We start from the raw sequence: 26,325 nt of genomic DNA on the forward strand, positions 1-26,325 counted from the left end.
AATGTACGCACTGTGGTAGGAGACATAGAGGGGAGTGTCGACTGTTAAAGGGAGAGTGTTTCAAGTGTGGAGCTACGGATCATTTCATAAGAGATTGCCCCTAGAGGAGTGATTTAACAGCTCCAGTATAAGCTGATAGACCTACCCCCACAATGCAAAGGGGTAGAAAACCTGGTAGAGCAAAGACGGCTAAGATTTCACAGAAGGCTATTTCTGAAACGGTCGAAAGGCCCGAAGCTAAAGTGGCACCATGGGTATATGCCATGGAAGCCCAGGAGGAACCAGACCCAGACATTGATCAGGCAACACAAGGATGTAGAGAAGCAAGGAAGTAGCAGATTCCTTGACCATTTACATCAGGTAAATTTCGAGGACGAAATTTTTATTTAGAGGGAAAGAATTGTAACATCCTCACTTTAGCTAGTCCGTACATTCAATTGTTCTGGTGACTAATGTCGGTCCGGACAGTCAGGATGTCTGGAACTACATTTCAATGATAGTGAGGAGACATAAAATGATGAAATAAATGATAAGAAAAATTAAGAAAAAATAAGAGAGATGAAATGTAACTAGATTAAACGAGCCGGAACCATAGCGATGGATGACCACACCGGAAAGTTACAGTGAAGACCGTTGCCGATCCCTGGACCGCGGGGAACCCTAGGAAATATTTTTAGGACAAAATTAAATGTCTATTGAGGTATAATTGACATTGAAAATGTTAAAGAAAATTTAGTAAATCGGTACAAATGAAAACGAAAATTAAAGAAATCGGCGGGTCAAGGACTTAATCGGTAGTATCGAAAAATTTGAAATACAACCCGAAGAGGGGCATTTTGGTCATTAGGCACCTAGAGTTGACTTATGACCTAAATGTCCATTAAAAATAAGTAGTATTAAATTTTGAAAATGTCATGAAAATTTAAAATCATATGTGTAGTATAATTAAGGGAAATTAAAGGGGTATAAATTGGGATAATTAAAAGTTTAATTATAATATTATTAATCTAAGTTAGTGGAGGATTGTGGACATATATAAGGTCACTCAAGGACAGATTTCTCCACTAAACAATCTTCATCTTCTTCATTCTTCTTCCAAGCCGAAATCAAATTCTCTCCTAAACCTCCATGGCCGGCCAAGCATGCAAGCTTCAATGGTCCATCTTCAAGCCATGATTCTTCTAACTCACTTCATTAAAGTTGATCACCACAGCTTAGGCAGATTATATGGAGCAAAAAGAAGAAAATTTGGTGAGTTTTTAGCAAGCTTCAAAATAGGGAAGTGTCTATTTTCTTCCCTTTGCTTAATTAAACTTGGAATTGATGTTATGGTGAATTGAATTATTGAGAAATTTGAAAAATTTGATGAGTATTGGGTGTGACCTAAATTCGGCAGCCATGAAAGTCAAGTGTGTTTGGTTTATTTTTACATATATTTGATGGGAAATGATGTTGATTAAGGTGATTCAATGCCCTAGCAAATTAATTTCATGTGTATTTGTGATTGAGCATTTGAATTGGGGGGTTTGAAAGAAATGTTGAAGACTTTGGCAATTGGTGATTTTCGGCAGCCTTGATGAACTAAGAAGAGTGCTAAATTCCATGAATTTAATTGGTAAATTATAGTATTGATGGATTAATGGAAGTGCATGTGAATTAGTAGTTGGAATTACATGTAATAGTTAGGTGATTTCATGTGTATATTATGTTGATTTTGACTTTGTGAATTAGGGTTGTATATTGTATATTGAGGACTTGTATAAACTGCTCAAATTGACTAATTTGAGATGTGATGAATGGTCATGGAATGTTACAAATTCAGAATTTAGGTATGGGAGATTAAGGAACAGCAATTGGAATGTATAATGTTTGGTATTTGAGGAATTGATTGAGGGCAGAATGTGTTTGGGACAACAACCTAAATTGTGTGACCCCAATTGGTATAAGGCCAATTGGAAGTAAAACTATACATAAAATGTGCCAACTTTCATGTAGAAACCTTGCTAAAATTCTGTCCAGAAAATGACCTCAAATTTGACCTAATCTGGAATTGATAATTTGCAAACCCAGAATTTGGCCATATGAACAGTAGCCACTCAATTTGCCATAACTCACTCAAAACAGGTCCAAATGACCTGAAATTTATATCGTTGGAAAGCTTAGACATAGGGATACAACTTTTGTGAAGATTATAAAGCCAAGAAATGTCATTAACCAAGTCAATTTACTTGCACAAGTTGAAGTACCAAATCTGCCAGAATTGAATTTGACCTAAAATTTGCCAAACAGAGGCAATCTGTCTAGTTTTGCTAAAATGACCATAACTTGATCGAGAAAACTCCAAATGACCTGAAATCAGTACCAAAATCTCAACAAGACATAGACCTATAATATTGCTCTTTTGACCAAAACCCAGAAATTAAGGGAATAAGGTCAATCAGCTAGATTAAGACAGCATACCAAATCTGAAATATTGCAATAAAATACAATAAGTTTAGAAATGGAATTGGCAATAAATGCCAACACATGTGGAATGTAAAATGTGACATATAGGTAACATTGAAACTAATTTACCTATTCTGTATGAAAAGTCAATATTTTAGTTGACTAGTATGAAAAGTCAACATTGTGGGTTGACTAGTGAAATAATTAGTAACCAATGAAAATTAAATACAAAGAATTACACATTAAATTTTATAACATGTCCTAGTATTGCCTAGTATGATTGGTTTGGATAGGTTGACATGCCAATAGGGTTCTAATAGCAGTACTACATATGGCTTCACGCCATTCTGTATTTCATGGCCTGTTATGCCATTCTGTGATATTATAGCTTGTGGCTATTCTGATTATGCTGATATACTTGGCTTTATGCCTGATTGCTTATATGGCTTATTAGCCATTCTGTCTGCACACCGGGAGATGCTTTGTGACCGATGGTGTGATGGCCCGAGGTACTTGGTACCCAGTGCCTGTTTACCCGTTTATCCAATCCGGTCAACTGTCTAGGTCACTTGGGGCAGCTAAATTATAAAGACATAAAAAGCATTAAATTAATAACCTTATAAAAAATTACTGAAATATCAGTCTGTAAGAGATATTAGCATCATAATTGCATAAGCAATTATTTTATTTTAGTTTAGTCTATTTCTCTTTTATAATGGCACCACTAAGCAGTATTGCTTAGCACGTTATTTTTGCTATGCGTAGGTACTGGAGATACTACTGGGGAGCCCAGCACACCTATGGCAAGGTGATCAGTCAGATCTGCACAGAAGTCCAGAATCACCTACACTACATTGCGTACATGGTAGGGCATTAGGTGGATTTTGTATTCTGTATTTTGTAGCAGCTTTGGGGTTGCCACGTACTTTGTAAAATTATTAAACTTAAAGTTTATGTAATATTTGTATATTTTGTAATTAAATAAAAATGAGTATTTTTTATGTATTTGAGATTATTATGGACTGTATGAAACTGTGGAATTCATATGACTGAATTATTGAGATTTTAATAATCTGTTGCGATTTCTGAGTAATTTTGAGATTGTGTTGAGAAATAATTAGATTGAAAATTTGAGTATATTATATTGAAATTGTTTTTGACAGGTGTAGAAGAACTGTTTTGTCCAAATTAGAACCGGCACTCTACCGGATTCTTGTTAAAAATTGCGCAGACTCAGTTTTATCAAAGTTTGAAATAATAACAAAAAATGATGTGAATTTTACACAAAGGCTATTTAAATCCAAAATGAGTATTTAGAAAATATGATAAGATCAGATAAGGTGCTCCGGCACTCTGTGTGACACGTCTTGCTCGGCTACATTGTAGACGAGTGAGGGGTGTTATAGAGACACTTAAATACCCATTCACTATTTTCTCCTTTATGAAGTGTTGAACAATTTCCATTTGCTTGGTTCGATAATGTTAAACTAGATTATGAACTATACTAATAGCAGCTTTATTGTCACAAAACAAGGACAAACTTTTTGCATCTGATAGTCTCATTTCTCCCATCAATTTCTACACCCATAATAACTTGCAAATACCCTGTGCCATAGCTCTGTATTCTACCTCTGCACTAGATCTTATTGTTACATTCCGCTTTTTACTTCTCCAAGTGACTAAATTTCCACCAACAAAGGGACAATAACCTGATGTTGACCTCCTATCATCAAGAGATTTAGTCCACTTTGCATCTGTAAAGGTTTTTATCTGAAGGTGGCTATACTTTGAAAAAATAAGTTTCTTTCCAGGTGCAGATTTTAAAAACCTCAAAATGCGAAAAACAGCATCTAAGTGAGGTTCTTAGGGATCGTGCACATATTGGCTTACCAGGCTTAAGCGTAAGCTATGTCAAGTCTAGTATGAGAGAGATAAATCAATCTCTCAACTAACCTTTGATATCTTCCTATGTAAAATGATTCCCCGACTCCTGCTTTTAGCTAGTGATTCACTTCAATCAAAGATTCTGTTGGTTTACATCCCAACATGCTAGTCTTATCTAGGAGATCTAATATATACTGCCTTTAAGAAATAAAAATTCCTTTGTCTAATCTAGCGACTTCTATTCCAAGTAAGTACTTTAACTTACCTAAGCCTTTAATTTCAAATTCCTAAGCCAAGCGATCCTTAAGATGGGCAATCTCTTCTTTATCATATCCTGTCACAACTATATCATCAATATAAATAATAAGCAGTGTAATCTTACATCTATGATGTTTCATAAATAGGGTATGATCAACATTGCTTTAATAGAAACCAAAGGAAATCATGGCTTTACTGAATCTGTCAAACCATGCTCTTAGTGACTGCTTCAGACCATATAATGCCTTCTTCAATCTACAGGCTTTTCCTTTTGTCTTTTCATCCTCAAATCTTGGAAGAATCTCCACATATACCTCCTCTTCTAAATCTCCATGCAAAAAAGCATTTTTAACATCAAACTGCTATAGGTCCTATTCAAGCTTTGCAGCACATGACAGTAAGATCCTGATAGTATTCATCTTTGCAACAAGTGCAAAAGTCTCCTGATAATCCATCCCATATGTCTGAGTAAAGCCTTTTGCCACTAGTTTGGCCTTATACCTCTCAATGGACCCATTTGCTCTATGCTTTATAGTAAATACCATTTGCATCCAACCAGTTTGTTCCCAAATGGGAAAGTAACAAGATCAAATGTCTCATTTTTTATCAATGCCTTCATCTCATCTACATTTTGGATTAAGATATGCTTTTTTCCAATTCTGTGGGATAGGAAAAGAAGAAATAGACAAGACAAATGCTTTATAGGAGGGAGATAAGGAATCATAGGAAACAAACTTGGATATAGGATGTTTAGTGCAAGTCTTAACTCCTTTTCTAAAAGCAATAGCTATATCAGGATCATCAAAAAGAGAATTAGAATCAGATTGAGTATTAGGAGACTTACCACATACTTCTTTAGGTTCAGGATGTTCAGGAGCTGAATTTAGAGATTCTGACTGATCAGGTATATCAAGCTAAATGACTGCGTTTGTCTTTTCATGATGAATGTAAGTTCTTAAATCCACCCTATTTAGTCTCTCTCTCTCTCTCTCTCTCTCTCTCTCTCTCTCTCTCTATGGGTTGAGGAGCAACTGATTGGGCCTTATCCTCACTATTTTGGGCCTTATCCTAACTACTCAGATTGGGTTCAAGTCTAAAATCTCCCCTTGAAAAGGTATAGGGTTAGGAACCTCTTCCTTCTTATTTCCCCTTAAAGAGCTGACTGGGAATAAGGTTCAAATTCCCTAAAGGTGATATCCATACTCACAAAGTATTTCCTTGAAGGAGGATGATAGCATTTATACCCTTTTTGAGTTCCATAATAACCCAAAAACACACATTTTAGGGTTCTAGGTTCTAATTTCTCAACATTTGACCTATGAACAAAACAAACACAATTAAAAACCTTTAGAGGAATAGTATAAGAGTTCTTACCTTTAAGAACTTCCAAAGGTGTGTGAAGAGGCATCCAATTGATAAGATATACAGTAGAAAGAACAACATCCCCCCAGTAAGATGTGAGAAGGTTCATTGTGAAAATAAGGGATCTAGCTATTTCAAGTAAATGCCTATTTTTCCTTTCCGACAGTCCATTTTGTGCACTGTTATTCACACAACTAGTTTGATGTAGAAACCCATGGGAATTTAAATAAGACTGGAAGTCTTTATTCATATACTTTGTTCCATTATCAGTTCATAAAATTTTGACCTCTGCATTAAACTGGGTGCGAATCATTTTATGAAATTGTTGGAAACATGAAAAGACTTCATTTTTAGCTCTCAACTAATAAACGTAAGTCACTTTAGTGCAATAATCAATAAAAGTAAAAAATCATCTATAACAAGATAAAGAGACTGTTTGAGTAGAACCCCATACAACAGAATGAATAGTCATAAATAGAACCAAAACTTTATTATTTTTTGAAAGATAAGAATGCCTTATGTGTTTAGCAAGTTCACAAGCATCACCAACTAATTGCATTATCTAAACAAAATGGGATATAATCTTTCTAAGGTTGAAAAAGAAGGACATCCTAGTCTCCTATGCCACTGCATGATCTCCTGATCAACTATTATTGAATTTCTTAGCAAAGCTTTAGGATTTGAGAAACCAACACTTCATCTAGCAAATACAAGCCATCCTGCATTATACCACTGCCGATCATTCTCCCTGTTTTTAGTTCCTAAAATGTACAATGGGTAGAAAAAAAATTTAATTTTGCAATTAAGGGCTTTAGTAATAGAGCTAATAGACAAAAGGTTAATAGAAAAATTAGGCACATGTAAAACTAAACTAAGATTTATAGTGGGAGTACATTCAACAACAACTATTTCAGAAATATTGACTAAGAATTCATCCGCTATGCGGACTTTTTCTTTTTCTGAACATGGGGAATAGGTTGTAAACTTATTTGAGGAGCCTGTCATGTGCCTGTTTGCTCCAGAATCTATAAGCCAAAAAGATTTTTCAAGGATGGCAAGAAAAGCATTACCTGATTTGACAAAATTAGAAGAAGCAACCATGACAGCTTGAGATTCAGCTGAGATAGCAACCGTCTTAGAGACTGTACTTCTTCATTGGAGAAAATCCTAGTGGTATTTGTGTTTTCAGAACAATCCACTATCTAATATACATTTGCTTGAGGTCTTGCTGAGCCCATCCGTTTACCACCATGCCTTTTAGTTGGGCAATCATGTAGTTTTCAACAATGCTCCTTTGTATGCTGGGATTTTCCACAATAGCCACAGTGTAGATGATCTTTGTCCGATGGACAATTATAAGAGGTAGGTGACTGTTTTCGGGAAGAAGTAGTAGCTAAACTAGCCTTGTCAGTAGGTATAGAGCGGATTATGACATTTCTATGACTTTGTTCCTGTTCTACATAAGAATAGGTTTGCCTTAAAGAGGGCATGGGATCCTTACCAAGTAATTGGACTCGAATCTTATCATACTCTATGTTCAACCCAACAAGAAAGTCATAAATTCACTCTTTTTCAATCTTCTGGAATTTAATAGAATCAACAGTACATGTGGCCTGAAAATTCTAATAGTAGTCTAATTCTTATCATAAACCACTCAATTCAGCAAATTACTAAGTAATGGTTATCTCACCTAGTTTTGTATTATGAACCTTGTGTTGAAGCTCATAAATCTGTGCATCATTGCCCATCTGAGAGTAGGTTTGGGAAACTACATTTCAAATAGTTATTGCACTATTCAATAGCAAATATCCACAGGCTATCTCAGGTTGCATCAAATTAATAAGCTAAGACATAACAAGAAAATTCTTCAATTCCCACTAGCTATAAGTAGTACTTTTAGTTTTCAGTTTTGATTTATCCCTAGTAACATATCCTTGTAGTCCTCTAGCTTGAATGAACAATAAAGAGGATCTTGACTACGCAAGATAATTAGTACCATCAAGCTTTACAGGACTAATTTGTAAAAAAGGATTGTCAGTTATAGTACCCATCTTAGTTTTTGAAATCTCCTTTTTCCCCTATGCCATTTTTGATAAAAAAAAGAATATCAGTACTAAAAAACTATAGAGTAACAGTACTAAAAAAATGCTAAACTTGTTCCAAAAACAATAGGTTCAGGTAACAAAGAGCTAACCAAATGTAAAAAACTTGCTGGGTAGAGGCGCAACTCTCAAGGAAGGCTATCAGAAAAGAGAACGGCCGAAAAAAATCACAAGAAAATGCTTCATGTGCCGGCTCGTGGGAATGATGCCAAAAATTGCAATGGCGTGTGGGAATGACGCTGGAACTTGCAGCAACATGTAGGTCACGCGCATCACTAGACAACGGTAAATCTCCAGGGATAGGCCAATTGGCAGCTGGCCATCCTTTTGAGGTAGGCGGTGTACTTCAACTCCCCTTACATATGTCGCCTAGAAGCTTGACCCAAGCAAACCCTAACCCTAAATTTGATTGCTCACGCCAATGAAGGATGGCAGAGTTCTAAGATCGTGTTGAACATACTAGTTTTTGAGAAAAATCAGTATATATTATTGTATTTTTCAGTATAAATGTGCTTTACACACTCTTCCTATTTATACACAACAAATCTAGATACAACAGAAATTCTAGACTAACTAGGAAATGAAAGGAAGAAGATAACTGAAAGAAATAAAACTTCTACAAAAACAGGGACTTTAATAAACGTATTCCAACAAAAAGTAAGGAGAGATTCCTCTTGGTTAGTGCAAGTCAAGCATTTTCAATCCCCACCTAAATGGGAAAATGTATCAAGTTATCAACATATAGTTGTATATATATTGTGTGTGTGTGTGTGTGTGTGAAACCTTACTAGTTACTATAGTATTTTATGTTAAAATGGGAGAGGATCTTGATAGAGCAGCCGACATTGCTTTATGTCACACTAAAATTTCTTTTTGCCAATATAAACTAATGCCACTAGCTAATACTGGAAAATTCTAGATGTTAGTATGTTATGGATGTTCTTCAAATCAGTAAAAAGTTCGTAGACAAACTCCTTAAGATCAGGAAGTTTGGTTTTGACTAGTAAAAATCTGTTTATACAAGGAATGAAGAAGAAGATAAAAATAAAATTTCTCCCCATTCTTAGAAAAATACCCTCTATTTAACATACTAACGAGACATGGACAAATTGATAGTTATTAATGCCTGTACACTCATGAATTATCTGTATATCAGATAAAACTGCCTTAATTTATTTATTCAATTCTAGAAATATTATTTTCTTCCTATTGCTTCTTTTCTAATTCCCTTTGCTTTTCTTTCTCTAATTTGAGTCTTCCCATAGGATAATGTCAAAGAAATGAGGAAAGTGGAGTGAACGTTCAGTTTTTTTAATTTGGTTGATGAAATCAATAAAAATAATTGAAAATAAATGAAATTTAAACGTAAGGTATTTAATTAGCTGAGGAAAACCATAAGGAAACTAGCTGTGATTCATGTGAGTAAATAATGGATTAGGTATGAAAATTTGTTCAGTTTACTGATTAGGTAATCAAGCAGCTAGAATTGCTGAAAGAGATGATCGATTAATATAGGTTAATGTCATGGAAGCAAATGGATTGGAATTGTGTGATGATGCATCTGTGAAGAGTGGAAGAATGTAGTTATGGTATTGTAATTAAATAGGAAGAAATTAAAGATGTTAACTAGATGGGTGAGCTATCTTTCACAAGCTCATAAAGAGAACAAAGACAAGGTTGATAAAATTCATGGATGTTAAAATATGACTATGATTGTGCGCTATCATTATGCCTGTAAATGTGTGCTAGGGTTATGACTGTAAATCTGGAAGTGAATATGTTCTGTAAATATGCAACATTACCATTCTCAGTGTATGACTAACAGTTTATATACCCAGAGGCTTGAGGGAATAATCAAGCTCTTTTTCTCCAATCACTTCTCTATTATTTCTTTTAAAATTGAAGTGCTAAAATCTACCTCTTAGAACCAGGAGTTTACAGCATTTATTTAATGGAGTGATGAGACAAAACAAGGACTACTAGATGAAGGATATTTCAAATTAAAGGTATCAAAATCCAAATATGAAAATGAGTGATAAAGGAGAGAGATGTTTAGGCTGCTACTTGTGAAGCCCCAACCTCTTGGTCTAATCTATTGAGCAAATAAGCTCAATAGGTAAACCATTTTTATAGGTATAATTATAGCAAATATAGTGAGGTAGTAGTATGCAAGATTGTATAGAAGCAATGCAAGTAGTGTACTACAATCATCTGATATATGGTGACTAGATAGCCCATTAATGATGAATGACAGCTATAAAAGTACTCTAGTTCTCACAAAATTGCACATAACAATGCCATTGGTGTAGAAAAGTCAAAGTATGCTAAAAGATGGGTCTCTAAAAGAACCAAGAAGGAGAAGACCTTGACTGTTAGGTTTGAGTACAAATGGAAATTAAAAGATGGAATTTATGCCAGGTCCCAGATTGTAGAAAGAGATGATTCTCCTTAATTTCAATTAATCTGTACATGGGTATATATATACAATTGATTCCTATAATTGTGTTCTACTAATTAGGAAGAAATCCTAAATAAGAAATCCTAAATAAGAAATCCTAAAATAGGAATACAGAATATACAGAGAAATAATATAGTGATTGACTTTCCATAACACTCCCCCTCAAGTTGGAGCATAGATGTTAATCATGCCCAACTTGTTACAAATGTAGTCAATCCTAGCTTCATTCAGAGCTTTTGTGAAATATCTCCTAACTACTCTCCAGTTTTGATGTGTCCTGTTGAGATGATCTGTTGTTGAATCTTTTCATGAATAAAGTGACAATCAATCTCAATATGTTTGGTCCACTCATGAAACACCATATTAAAAGCAATATGGAGAGCAACTTGATTATCACACCACAATTTTGCAGGCAGGGAGGTCTTAAAACCTGTCTCATCTAGTAATTGAAGTATCCATATTACCTCACATACTGATTGTGCCATGGCTCTGTATTCAGATTCAGCACTAGATCGAGAAACTACACTCTGCTTCTTACTTCTCCAAGACACCAAATTTCCTCCAACAAAAACGCAATATCCAGTAGTTAACCTCCTGTCAACCTTAGATCCAGCCCAATCAGCATCTAAAAAAAATTCAACATTCAAATGCCCATGATTACCATATAACAAACCTCTTCCTGGAGCGCCCTTCAGATAACACAAGATTTGTCCCAAGGCTTCCCAATGAGCAACAGTTGGGGAAGACATAAACTGACTTACCACACTAACGGCATAAGCAATGTCAGGACGAGTGACTGTAAGGTAGTTCAATTTTCCTACCAATCTCCTGTATCTCTCTGGATCTTCAAACAACTCACTATCGCCTGCTAACAGTTGTAAATTTGGAGTCATTGGTGCACTACAAGGATTAGCACCTAATTTTCCTGTCTCTGTCAATAAATCGAGGACATATTTTCTTTGAGACAAGAAAATACCCTTCTTACTTTTCATAACTTCAATACCCAAGAAATACTTTAACAATCCCAAGTCTTTGGTCTGAAACTGGGTTTGGAGGAAGGTTTTAAGAGATGAAATACCTGCAGAGTCACTCTCAGTGATGACAATGTCATCCACATAGACTACTAGGAGAATTAGACCAGTCTCAGATTGCCTATAAAATACTGAGTGATCACACTTACTCTTTTGCATATCAAATTCCTGTACTGCTTCACTGAATCTCCCAAACCAGGCCCTAGGACTTTGTTTCAAGCCGTAAAGAGACTTCCGAAGCCTACAAACTTTACCCAACTCCCCCTGAGCAACAAACCCAGGTGGTTGCTCCATATACACCTCCTCCTGAAGATCACCATGAAGGAAAGCATTCTTGATATCCAATTGGTGCAGGGGCCAATCATATGTAGCTGCTAAAGAGATAAACAAGCGAACAGAAATAAGTTTAGCTACAGGAGAAAATGTGTCAGAGTAATCAACCCCATATGTCTGAGCATATCCTTTTGCTACAAGGCGTGCTTTTAACCTAGCCACAGAACCATCAGATTTACTCTTCAGAATACCCATTTGCAACCAATAGCTTTCTTACCAGTGGGCAAAGGCAACAGTTCCCATGTACCATTAGCATCTAAAGCCTCCATTTCCTCTTTCATAGCAAGACTCACCAGGATGAGACAAAGGCCTCACCAATGATTAGGGATAGGAACAGAGTCTAAAGAAGTAACAAAACACCGAGAACAAGAAGACAATTGATTATAAGAAACAAAAGAAGAGATAGGGTAAGTACATGAACGTTTACCTTTACGAAGAGCAATGGGTAAGTCTAGATTAGAATCATGATCACTAAGGTACAGGATCTCCCAACGAAGTAACTGGTGGAGGATCTAAGTCAGGAATCTCCAATCTCCTGGAATAAACATGAACAACGAGAGGTCGAGTAGGTCTAGAAATAGAAGGAACAGGCTATGGGAGAGGACTAGACATTGGTCGGACAGTATATATTAAGAGATCATCCTCCTCCCCCTGACTCTCATACACAGACGATTGAGGGAAAAATAGAGTGAACTCAAAAAATGTGACATCCGCAGAAACAAGATAACGATTAAGAGTAGGAGAGAAACAGCGGTACCCTTTTTGCAGCCATGAATACCCAAGGAAGACACATTTGAGAGACTTTGGATCCAATTTAGTAACCTGTGGACGAACATCACGCACAAAACAGGTACAATAAAAAATACGGGGTTCAACAGGGAACAAAGATTTTGTAGGAAACAAAGCAGTATAAGGAATATCCTCATTAAGGACAAAAGACGGTAAACGATTGATCAAAAAACATGCCGTAGAAATTGCATCCGCCCAAAAATGTTTAGGAACTTTCATATGAAAAAGAAGAGCACGAGTTACCTCAAGAAGATGCCAATTTTTTCTTTCGGCCACGCCATTTTGGGATGGGGTATCCACACAGGAAGACTAATGAAGAATTCCATTTTGTGTCATATAAGACTGAAATTGTGCTGAAAAGTATTCTTTGGCATTATCACTTCTTAATATGCGCACATAAATATTAAATTGAGTTTTGATTTCATTACAAAAGGCACAAAAGATAGAAAACAACTCAGAACGATTCTTCATTAAATATAACCAGGTAACACGAGAGTAATCATCAACAAAAGTAACAAAATAACGAAATCCAGTTTTAGAAGTAACAGAACAAGGACCCCAAACATCAGAATGAACTAACTCAAAAGGGGATGAAGCCCGTTTATTGACTCTAGACACAGAAGGCAAATGATGATGTTTTGCAAACTGACACGACTCACATTTTAGTACTGATAAAGACTGAAACTGAGGACATAGCTTCTTCATGGTAGACAAAGAAGGATGGCCCAATCTATAATGAGCTTCAAGAGATGTTAAGGTACTGGAGCAAACAAGCGACCACGGTACATGATTTTCCAGAATGTAGAGACCACCTGACTCACGTTCTCTACTAATAATTTGCTTCGTCATAAGATCCTAAAACAAACACTGGTCAGGAAAAAAGGAAACATAATAATTTAATATACGAGTAAGTTTACTAACAGAAAGTAGATTAAAAGAGAATTTTGATAGACACAAAACAGATGACAAAGAAATTGACGAAGCCGGATTCACAGTTCCAGAACCCATGACACAAGAAGTAGAACCATAAGCTAAAGTAACAGTAGAAGAAGTGAGATTAGACTGAAAAGCAGATAGAATACTAGAATTACCTGTCATGTGATCTGTCGCACCAGAATCAATAACCTATTTGGATAAGGAAGACACAAGAAATGTAGTGGATTTACCTGACTCAGCAATCGCAGTGACAGGGAAACTGGTAGGCTTTAGAGATGCCTGATACTGGGAAAACTGTGCACAATCCTCTGCAGATACCAAAATAGTTTTCTTAGAGGAAGATACTGTAGAATCCTCTGCTGCCATATTTGCCATCTGTGATCGCTGATTTTTCCTCTGAAGTTGCGGACAATTATATTTTGTATGGCCAGGCTCATGGCAATAATAACAAATGACTCCTCTTGAGTCCTGATTAGAACTAGCCTCTCCATTACGCTGATTACTTCTGTTGCCTGTAATTCCTCCTCTACTTCCTTTTCTATTACCCTGTTGTCCATTTGGATTATGGCTAATAAGAGCACTACTGGCAGGTTGTGAAGATTGGGTACTCTCTGTACGAAGGACCCGTGTGAACGTTTCATGCAAAGAGGAAATCTCAGAACTGGAGAGAATCTGAGATTTAGCAGTCTCATACTCTGAAGGAAGGCCTGCAAGAAAACTCATAACAGCCAGTTGCTCCCGTTGGGCCTGCTGAACTTTCACATCAGGACTAAAAGGCAACAATACATTAAGTTCCTCATATACCCGTTTAAATCATAAAATAAGCCGTGAGAGACTTATTCTCTTTCTTAGCACGGTAAAATGCCTTGCAAACATCCTAAATACGGGAGATATTCCCTTTACCAGAATAAAAAAAATCTAAGTAATCCATCAATTCCTTAACAAATTCACAGTGATTAATTAAACTAAATACCTCACTGTGAATCGAGTTCCGAAGCTGCAAAAACAACCGAGCATCCTTCCTTAGCCATGTTTGTCGTGTATCATCCGTAGGTGGATCTTTAGTAAGGTGATCATCCTTATCAATGCTACGCAAATAGACCCTAACAGTCTTACTCCACTCCAGGTAATTTGAACCATTAAGTTTGTATTCCGTGATCTTAGTCATCACCAGAATCACATCAGAAATAACATTCTTATTGACTGCCATTTGTTGAGACAAAGAAAACTAACCGAAACGCTAATCCAAAGTGCTTACAGCAGCAAAATAACCCAAAATCACAAATCAAGCAAATACCGAAATAGGATCTGAGAGCCAAATCTCAGAAGTCCTTTAATGGTATACTGGATCAGGCAACAACACAGTGGTGGAATGAGGGGGTTGAGGCGACGCCGGCGATGTTGATCGGAGTCGAAACGGCCAGTCGGCGGCTAAGGTCTCTCATTAACTGGGTGGTGAGAACAAATAGTCACCCTAGATAGATGACTTGCTATGATACCATGTGGAAAGAGATGATTCTCCTTAATTTCAATTAATCTGTATATGGGTATAGACAATTGATTCCTATAATTGTGTTCTACTAATTAGGAAGAAATCCTAAATAAGAAATCCTAAATAGGAATACAGAGTACAGAATATACAGAGAAATAATATAGTGATTGACTTTCCATAATATAGATAAATGGGAGTAGAGAGGATAAATTATTATTTACAAATCATGTTACTGGGAAGTTCTTTTGTGAAAGTTATGCACATAGATATTGGTCCATAATACCCTATAAATATATTTAAAATCCCAGTATGCTAAAATACAAAATACACTAAATTATTGGTTTCAACTTTCTAGAGGTACTTTATTTCCTGGAGGAACTGCAATTTAGCAGAAAAGAAGCACCATTAATAGTAGTATTGAGATGGCATGAACTTTCTTTTGGACTTGAAGCTGAATTCATAACAATTTCATGAATGCATGCATACAACTATAAATCATTATAGGCACAATTAACAAAGTTAAATAAAAAGTACCTGAAAGCCACTAGCTGCCATGTATATGTTATAAGATAGACCAGCAACACTTGCATGGTAAGCTGAAGAGTGCAGGATGTGTTAGCCTTTACCAAAAAAAAACTAAATACCACAGCAAAAATATCAAAAAGAAGCCATAATAGGGAAAGGAAAAGCGAAGTCACTTAAATTCAAGTAAAATATTGCTCTGTCAAATATAACTAGTATCATTGGAAAGGGAAAAATATAAAAATGAGAATGTAATCTTCCTCTTCATTCAGTTTGATTTACTTGCCATATTCATTCAAGTAATCCTCTAACAATTGAGTAAAAATGACTGTGAGAACTTCTGCCTCTGGAGAGCTCTTAGCAAAGGGGCAATTGAAATCTATTTTGACATAGGCCTTAGGTGTAGAGAACTGTGTATCAGGCTTGTACCATAATGACGCATAGGATGACTTTCGCACTAGAACTGGGAATTTGACCTGCTTTGAAGGTCGATTGCATCAGAAACAAACTTAAAAAGAGATTGAAAATCACATAATTAGATTTAAAGTATTCCATCAAACCTTCTCTTGAGTCCCCGTGTCCTTGAGCAATAAGTCAGTAGGGATGAAAATATTAGGTGCTGGTAAATTTAGATTTTCATTAGGGGCAGAAGATATCCATTCCTGCAATTAACAAAAACTTTCACATAATTATCAAGCCCTTACAGAATATTCTAATTTGGAAAAGCAAATTACTAGCTCAATGAGGAATAAAATGACAAAAAAAATTCACTATGTGCATTCACTTGACATAGCTTTTGCACTTTTATCATGAAATAGAATGAATGATTTCACAAATAACAACAAAGGACAAACCTGAATCATTGAATCAGTAATGTCCACAACACTATATGCAGTTTTGTACCATGGCTCAACCAAGTCAGTTTGTCCTTCAAATTCCTTAGACACCCAAAAAATCCTATAGGATTGACATCTTATTAGGAAAGATAACATGCCTTAACCATATCAGTGTCCAAATTGCAAATAATAGTACATTGAAATGATTTCGAGAAACAAAGATCAAGTTTGTAAATATGTCAATCAATTTGACATATGTAGCAATATGCAGTATATCATGGATGGAAAGATCATGTCCTGTTATGAACCAATGATTATCTTGATATCTCTTTTCCTCAAACTCAAATATAGTAGCTATAAGGTAAAGAGGCTATTGAATAAAGTGCCAAGCTATGAAGCACCTAATAAAAACAATAAAAATTTCAACACAGTGGCAAGTCTATCACCACTGCAAGCCACACTTTAATAGAATATGCAACGAATGTCAATCTTGTAGAGTCCTGTATTGCGAGTTTACCTAGTCATATAAGGATTCCTATTAAGTCAGCTTTCCTAATGAGTGTAGAATAACTTTGTATATAAATACTTGTGTATACTCAATTAGAATTAATGAAAAAATAGATTCCAGATTTCTACATGGTATCAGAGCCTTATAGGTTATAGAAAAAAAAATTAATTTTCAGATTAGTTCTCTTTGTTTTGAGAAAACTTTGAGAGTTCCTTCTTAACACCACGACTATGGAATTAGGTCACCATGCTAGAGTGACTTCTAGATCACACCGCCTACCTAGGGAGGACGATAAGTTACTAGTGACTCCACCCACCAAGTTCGATGACCAGAAGTGTCGTGCGTTGCCACGCGCAGATCTTAACTTTTGTCCTCACCGATGAGTGATGGTGCATCTGTCATTGTTTAGGACTCCAGCTCCTTATTCTGTTTTCCCCTCTATTCTCAGTTTAGTTAGAGGGGTTGTTGCTTGATCTAGGGTATTTTTAGGTACTTCAAGGTTTGTTTCCACGAGTAGCCTTTGTTTAGACAACTCCAAATTCTGTTTCCAACCTTTTCTTTATTATCTAAGCACTTATTTGTTTGGGTATTTGCCTCGAGTGAAGATTGGGCAGTGATACTTGTGTTATTGGCTGGAGTTGGGTGTATATGATCGGTTTTTTTTTTTTTGGGACAAAATTTTGTTAATTTCATCCAATGGCGGACACTAAGGCCATTATTTCTGATGTGATTCTAGTAATGACTAAAATCACTGAACACAAACTTAATAGTTCAAATTATCTAGCATGGACTAAAACTATTAGGGTCTATTTGCGAAGCATTGATAAGGATGATCTCCCACTGATAATACAAAGCAAGCTTGGCTCAAGGAGAATGTTCGGTTGTTCTTACAACTTCGGAATTTAATTCATAGTAAGGTAATCAGTTTGATTAATTATTGTTAATTCATTAAGGAATTGATGGATTACTTAGAGTTTCTATCTTCTGGTAAAGGGAATATTTTCCATATTTATGATGTGTAGAAAGCATTCTATCGTGTTGACAAACAGGATAAGTCTCTTATGACTTATTTTGTAGAGTTTAAAAGGATTTATGAAGAGCTTAATGTTTTATTGTCTTTTAATTCTGATATAAAAGTTCAGTAGGCTTACAGTATAGTTGTCAAAGGCACGCCTGAGGCGAGAAGAGCAACAGGTTCAAGGGGTAACACCCCAAGCCATAAAGGGTGTGCGACCTCACCTAAGTGCGGCAAGGAGCACCAAGCATGCCTAGGCAAGGACAAGCACACCTCTCCTTGGTTCAGCGATAGGAGATTTTTTTCCTTTTTTAAAAAAAAAAAAAAAACTCAACCTCACCTACCAAATAGTCCACAGCCACACATTGTGTCGTCCAGCAGAAGAAGAAGAAGGGAAGGAGCACTTACCAGACATAGTGTGCTGCCCTCCATTCTCCAGGTACGCAGTAGGCTCTTTTTCTTTCTTTTTTTTTTTTCTTTCTTCTTCTCTTCTTCTTTTGGTCTCTCTCTGTTCACGATATGTTATTTCCATGCCATTATGCTGCCGAATTTTTTTTTCTTCCATGCTTCTTTTCTTCCTTCAATCTCTCACATTCTTCTCTTCTTGAATCATGTGAAGTTGTGAACCCTAGAGGCCTAGACCAAGGGTTGGAATTTGTGTTAAGTGTCTTCAAATGGCCATGATGAGGCTACCTTAACAATGAATATGAAACATGATTTGCTTGAATGTTAGATTAGTTACATTCCTCCCTAGGAGGTCCTTGAGTTAAGTAGCCTGCTTGAATAATTTACAACAGATTCTTGATATCAGTTTCACATTTTTAATTAGTTCCATGAGCAAGTAAATATTTAATATTATGAATTCAAAATGTTAAATATTATGCTGCTTCTTGAATCTTGACTGAATTTTGTTGTTTTTAGTTCTTAGAGATATTAAGATATTATGTTAAATTGTTAATAATGCTTAATTAGTTGAATATGTTAAATTGTGATTATTATTATTATTTATGTTTGTCTTGACTTTCATTTTGAGATATTAAAAGACTAGTCAAGTACTTAAGTTTCAATATATATATGTAAGTGTTCTAAACTATGACTATGAGTAGTTTATTTTAATTTTAATTGGGTTGTAAACTTAATTGTTTACTTAGATGCTAGTTATTATTATGTTTAACTTTATGTTATTCTAAGTTGTCTTATTTGTTTCATTTTTTATGAATTTTTTTAATTTTTATGCCTTGCCTCGCTCAGGCTTGCGCCTTGCACTTAGGTCCCAGGATGTGCTATGGGCCTTTAACAACTATGACTCAAGGGAGCAAATGGCTGTTATGAGTTTTCTTGCAAGTCTCCCTTCAAAATATGACACTGCTAAATCTCAAATCTTATCTAGTATTGAGGATTTCCTCTTTGCATGATACATTTACACGTCCTTCATACAGAAAATACCCAATCTCCACAAACTGCTAGTGGTGTTCTTGTTCGTCAAAATGCGAACGGACAATAGAGTAGTAAAGGAGGAAATCCAAGCAATAGAGATAATCAGCATAATAGGGAAGTCAGTTCTAATCAAGACTCAAAGGGACACATTTGTTATTACTACTATGAGCTCGTCATACAAAATACAATTATTTGAAACTTGAAAGAAAAAAAATCAATAGTCTTAGATGGCAAATATGGTAGCAGATGAGTCTACAGTTTCTTGAGAAAACTGTCTTAATATCTACAGAGGAATATGCACAGTTTTTTCAATATCAAGCGTCTCTAAAGTCCTCTAGTTCCTCCATCACTGCTATTGCTGAGTCAGGTAAATGGACCACAAGCCTTGTGTCTTCCTCATCCAAATGGGTCATTGATTCTAATGCTACAGATCATATGACAGGTAATTCTAGTCTTTTATTTACTTTTTGGTCTCATCCCACCTCCTCCTCTACTGTCACTTTAGCTGATGGTTATACTTATTGTGTCATGGGTTCTGGTACTACAAACTAAACATTGTCTATTTCTTTCTCATTTGTTTTAGGTATACCTAAATTTTCTTAATTTGCTGTTAGTAAACTCACTTGTGCCTTACATTGTTTAGTTTCCTTTTTTCTTTTTTATTTTTTATTTCAAGATCTTACGACGAAACAGATTATTGATAGGATATATGAGTCTGGAGGTCTCTACATCCTAGATAAACATGTACTGCGAACTCTTCCTTGCTCCAATGTCTTAACTCCTCTCGAAGTTCATTGTCGATTAGGCCATCCCTCCTTGGCTACCTTAAAGAAGTTATGTTCTCAATTTCAGTCTTTATCAGTCCTAAAATGTGAGTTATATCTATTTGCTAAGCATAATCGTTTACCTTCTATACCTAGAGTCAATAAACGGGCTTTGTCCCCTTTTGAGTTAGTTCATTTTGATGTTTAGGGTATTTGTTCTATTACTTCTAAAACTAGATTTAGGTATTTTGTCACTTTTGTTGAGAATTACTCTTGTGTTACTTTGTTATATTTAATGAAAAATCATTTTGAATTATTTTCTATCTTCTGTGCTTTCTGTATTGGAATTCAAACCCAGTTTAATGTTTTTGCATGTATGTTGAGGAGTGATAATGCCAAAGAGCAATCTTCAAAAAGCTTTCAGTATTATATAACACAAAATGACATTCTCCATTAATCCTCTTATATTGTTATTGTTGGAATCCTGTGTTTTATTCCCTATAAGAGTGTCTCAATCATTATAGAGTTTGTATGTAACTGTAATTGCCTTCTTCCTTCTGTAATTAGTCTCCTAATGTATCTAGGTTTCTTGTTTTAGTTCTAAAATTATTTTATAAATAGGAGGAAGTGTTCAGAGTTTTTTCACACATAGAAATAAAGATCTTTTCTCTCAAAAATACCTACTTCAACATGGTATCAGAGCACATCCATTTATTTTTGGTATAAAACACTGCTGCAACTAAAGTTAGGGTTTGCTAAGGGTAGGCTTCTCAGCACAATCACAGAGGGAGTTAACTATCAATTCCCATCCCGGAAGGAAGGACAACCGCCAATCGATCTATCAACGGAAAATCAACTCCATCCGGTGCTGCGCATGATCACATGCACCGTTTGAATTCTCACTGCCGTTCACATGCACCTGCGCGTGAGCCCACTTTTAAGCCCCGCTTCAAGCCAACTCCTCCTCCGGCAATTTTCCCAGGGTCCTGTGCCTGTACCCACCTGTTTTCAACCTTTGGTTTGCACTTTTGATCTTGCTCGGATCCTATTTCTTTTGCTTGATTTGTTATTTTGGGTTATTTTGCTGCTATAAGCACTTTGGATTACGTTTGTTAGTTTTCTTTGTCTCAACAAATGGCTAAGAATGTTATTTATGTGATTTGATGACTAAGATCACGGAACACAAACTTAATGGTTCGAATTGGTGGAGTAAGACTGTTAGGGTCTATTTGCATAGCATTGATAAGGATGATCACCTTACTAAAGATCCACCCACTGATGATACACGACAAACTTGGCTAAGGGAGGATGCTCGATTGTTTTTGCAGCTTCGGAACTCGATTCATAGTGAGGTAATTAGTTTAATTAATCACCGTGGAATTTGTTAAGGAATTGATGGATTACTTAGATTTTTCTATTCGTAAAGGGAATATATCCCGTATTTATGATGTTTGTAAGGCATTCTACCGAAAGAGGATAAGTCTCTCACGGCTTATTTTATGGATTTTAAAATGAGGAACTTAATGTATTGTTGCCTTTTAGTAGTTCAAGAGTTATTCCCAAATGGACAATAATAGAAGAGGAAGTAGAGGAGGAATTACATGGAGAGGCTAGTTCTAATCAGACTCAAGAGGAGTCATTTGTTATTATTGCCATGAGCCATACAAAATATAATTGTCCGCAACAGGAAAAATCAGCGATCACAGATGGCAAATATGGCGTGAGAGAATTCTCAATCTTCCTCCGAGAAAACTATTTTGGTATCTGCAGAGGATTTTGCACAATTTTTACCAAGATTTTCTAAAGCCTACCACATCGCGATCACTAAATCCATCCAAATGGGTTATTGATTTAATATTCTTATTATGCGCCATTTGTTGAGAAAAAAACTAACAACGCTAATCCAAAGTGCTTATAGCAAAATAATTGATGAGATACCATGTAGAAAGAGATGATTCTCATTGATTTCAATTAATCTGTACATGGGTATATATATACAATTGATTCCTATAATTGTGTTCTACTAATTAGGAAAAAATCATAAATAAGAAATTCTAAATAGGAATACAGAATACAGAATATAGAGAGAAATAATATAGTGATTGACTTTCCATAATATAGTGATTGACTTTCCATAACAATATTTACTGAGAAGGCAGAGTTAGTAGCTATTTCCTTCCATGAACAGTCACATAATGGTCCATCAGATAAGGATCATTTACATTGTGATTATTGTGGGAAATCTTGGCATACAAAGGAACATTGCTGAAAGTTACATGGTCGCCCATCCAAAGGGCATGGAGGGAAATGGACAGGCTTAGCAAGACCACAAGCAAATATATCTGAGACAGTAGAATTTTCTGAAGACATTGCCCCTACTACCACTGTTGGGATCGTCTCCAATGAAGAAATACAATCCCTAAGGCATTTGCTGTTACAGCTGGAATCTCAAAATGCCACAGTTGCCTCTTCTAATTTTTTTAAATCAGGTAATACTTTTCTTGCCAATTTTGAAAAATCTCCATGGGTTATAGATTCTCGAGCAAATAAGCACATGACAGACTCTTCAAATAAATTTACAACCTATTTCCCATGTTCAAAGAAAGATAAAGTTTGCATAGCGGATGAATCCTTAGCCAATATCTCAAGAACAAGTTCTGTTAAATGTACTCCCACTATAAATCTCACTTTAGTTTTACATGTGCCCAGTTTTCCTATTAACCTTTTGTCTGTTAGCCCTATTACTAAAGCCCTAAATTGCAAAATTGAATTTTTTTTCTACCCATTGCATATTTCGAGAACTAATAGGGAGAACGATTGGCAGTGGTAGAATGCAAGATGGCTTATATCTGTTGAATGACAGTGTTGGTTTCTCAAATCCTAAAGCTTTGCTAGGAAATTCAACAGGAGCTGATCAAGAGATTATTCATTGGCATAGAAGATTAGGACATCCTTCCTTTTCAACCTTAGAAAGGTTATATGCCATTTTGTTTAGAAAATGCAAATCGGAATTATTAATTTGTGATGCTTGTGAACTTGCCAAACATACAAGGAATTCTTATCCTTCAATAAATAATAAAACTTTGATTCCTTTTATGACTATTCATTCTGATGTATGGGGTCTTGCTCAAACGATCTCTTTATCTGGTTATAGATGATTTGTTACTTTCATTGATTGTTGTACTAGATTGACTTGGGTTTATTTATTGAGAACTAAGAATGAAGTCTTTTCATGTTTTCAACAATTTCACAAAATGTTTTGCACTCAGTTTAATGCACAAGTCAAAATTTTAAGAACTGATAATGGGATAGAGTATATGAACAAAGTTTTTCAATCTTATTTTGATTCACATGGGATCATACATCAAACTAGTTGTGTGAATTCTAGTGCACAAAATGGAGTGTCTGAAAGAAAAAATAGGCATTTTCTTGAAATTGCTAGATCCTTTATGTTCACAATGAATCTTCCCAAGTGTTACTGGGGGGATGTTGTTCTTTCTGCAGCATATCTTATTAATCGGATGCCCCTTCACACACTAAACTTTAAGAGTCCTTTGGAAGTTCTTAAAGGTAAGAGTTCTTATATTGTTTCTCCAAAAGTATTTGGGTGTGTTTGCTTTGTTCATAAGTCACATGTTGGGAAATTAGAACCCAGAGTAATAAAATGTGTGTTTGTAGGTTATTCTAATACTCAACAAGGGTATAAGTGTTATCATCCTCCTTTAAGAAAATATTTTGTAACGATGGATGTCACCTTTAGGGAATTTGAACTCTATTTCCAATTATCTCTTCAGGAGGAGAATAATAAGGAAGAGGTCACCTTCCCTACTCCCTTTCAGGGGGAGATTCTTAGACTTAAACCAAATCTGAGTAGTGAGAATAAGAGTAGTGAGGATAGGCCAGTTGGTCCTCAACCTACAGAGAGACTGAATAGAATGGATTTAAGAACTTACACTCGTTGTGATAAGACAGATACAGTCATTGAGCATGATACACCTAATCAGTCAGAATCTCGGATTTAGCTCCTGCACATCCTGAGCCTGAAGAATTATGTGGTAAGACCTCTTTTTCTAATACTTAATTTGATTCTTCTGTTGATGATCTTGATATACCCATTACTCACAGAAAAGGAGTTAGGGCTTGCACCAAACCTCCTATATCCAAGTTTGTCTCTTATGATTCTTTATCTCTTTTCTATAAAGCCTTTATCTTGTCTGTGTCTTCTATCTCTATCCCACAAGATTGGAAGAAAGCATACCTTAATCCAAAATGGAAGGCTGCCATGGTAGAAGAGATGAAGGCTTTGGCAAATAATGAGACATAGGATCTTGTTGATCTTCCCTTGGAAAAGAAACTGGTTGGATGCAAATGGGTGTTTACTGTGAAGCATAAAGCAGATGGTTCCATTGAAAGATATAAGGCCAGGCTGGTGGCAAAAGGCTTTACTCAGATATATGGGGTAGATTATCAAGAGACCTTTGCTCCTATTGCAAATATGAATACTATTAAAATCTTACTGTCATGTGCCGTAAACCTTGAATGGGACCTACAGTTTAATGTTAAAAATGCTTTTTTGCATGGAGATTTAGAAGAGGAAGTATACGTGGAGATTCCTCTAGGATTTGAGGATGAAAAGACTAAAGGAAAAACATGTAGATTGAAGAAGGCATTATATGCCTTGAAGCAGTCACCAAGAGAATGATTTGACAAGTTTAGTAAGGCCATGATTTCCTTTAGGTACTATCAAAGTAATGTTGATCACACTCTATTTTATGAAACATCATAGAAGAAAAATCACATTGCTTATTATCTATGTTGATGATATAGTTGTAACAGGAGATGATAAGGAAGAAATGACTTATCTAAAGGAACGCTTGGCCTAGGAATTTGAAATTAAAGACTTGGGCAAATTAAGGTACTTCCTGGGAATAAAAGTTGCCAGATCAAACAGAGCGTTTTTTATTTCTCAAATGAAGTACATATTGGATCTCTTAGATGAGACTAGTATGTTGGGATGTAAACCAGCAAAATCTCCTATTGAACCTAATCATAAGTTGTAAGTAGAAGTTGGAGAATCAGTTAACACAGGGAGATATCAGAGGTTAGTTGGGAGATTGATCTATCTCTCTTATACTAGACTAGACATAACATATGCTATAAGCTTAGTGAGTCAGTACATGCATGATCCTCGAGAACCTCACTTAGAGGTTGTCTTTTGCATCTTAAGGTATTTAAAATCTACACCAGGAAAGGGACTTCTTTTTTTAAAGCATGACCATCTCTAAATAAAAGCCTTTATAGATGCAGATTAGGCTAGATTTGTTGATGATAGGAGGTCAACATCAGGTTATTGTACCTTTGTTGGTGGCAATTTAGTCACTTGGAAAAGTAAGAAGCAGAATATAATAGCAAGATCCAGTGCAGAAGCAGAATACAGAGCTATGGCACAGGGTATTTATCAGTTACTGTGGTTGCGGAAATTGATGAAAGAAATGAGACTATTAGAAACAAATAGATTATCCTTGTTCTGTAACAACAAAGCTGCTATCAGGATAATTCATAATCCAGTTCAATATTATCAGACTAAGCATATAGAGATTGATCAACACTTCATAAAAGTGAAAATAGTGGATGGATCTTTTTGTGTCTCTTATGTTTCTTCAAAGGAACAAGTAGCAGCAGATCATTCCATACTTTGGTCTGTAAGCTGGGCATCTGTAACATATATGAACCAACTTGAGGGGGAGTATTGGAATCCTGTGTTTTATTCCCCGTAGGAGTGTCTCAATCATTGTAGAGTTTGTATGTAATTGTAATTGCCTTCTTCCTTCTGTAATTAGTCTCCTAATTTATCAAGGTTTCTTGTTTTAGTTCTAAAATTATTGTATAAATAGAAGGAAGTGTTCAGAGTTTTTTCACACATAGAAATAAAGATCTTTTCTCTTCAAAATACCTACTTCAACAAATACACTATCCCAAAATAGTACAGCTAAAAGAAAAAATCGGCATCTTCTCGAGATAGCTCAAGCTCTTCTTTTTCAAATGAAGGTTCTTAAACAGTTTTGAGCTGGTATAGTTTCTATGGCATATTTTTTTTGTCAATCATATACAATCTTTTATTATTGATGGAGACATTCCTTATACTGTTTTATT

The 26,325-nt window shown here is 35.6% G+C and overlaps 1 protein-coding gene across 1 annotated transcript in view; it reads right to left on the reverse strand.

Annotated features, from left to right (window-relative positions):
* LOC131178333 (insulin-degrading enzyme-like 1, peroxisomal) overlaps positions 1-26,325 on the reverse strand; it is a 95,010-nt gene that overhangs the window by 10,690 nt on the left and 57,995 nt on the right. The window contains exons 14-17 of the mRNA XM_058143292.1: positions 16,467-16,569; positions 16,173-16,274; positions 15,899-16,088; positions 15,625-15,686 (exon numbers count right to left, since the gene is read on the reverse strand). Coding sequence (XP_057999275.1) covers positions 15,625-15,686; positions 15,899-16,088; positions 16,173-16,274; positions 16,467-16,569 — 457 coding nt within the window. The remainder of the gene's footprint in view (positions 1-15,624; positions 15,687-15,898; positions 16,089-16,172; positions 16,275-16,466; positions 16,570-26,325) is intronic.

This window comes from Hevea brasiliensis, chromosome 3, assembly GCF_030052815.1.
Source record: "Hevea brasiliensis isolate MT/VB/25A 57/8 chromosome 3, ASM3005281v1, whole genome shotgun sequence".
In the NCBI taxonomy this organism is placed as follows: Eukaryota; Viridiplantae; Streptophyta; class Magnoliopsida; order Malpighiales; family Euphorbiaceae; genus Hevea; species Hevea brasiliensis.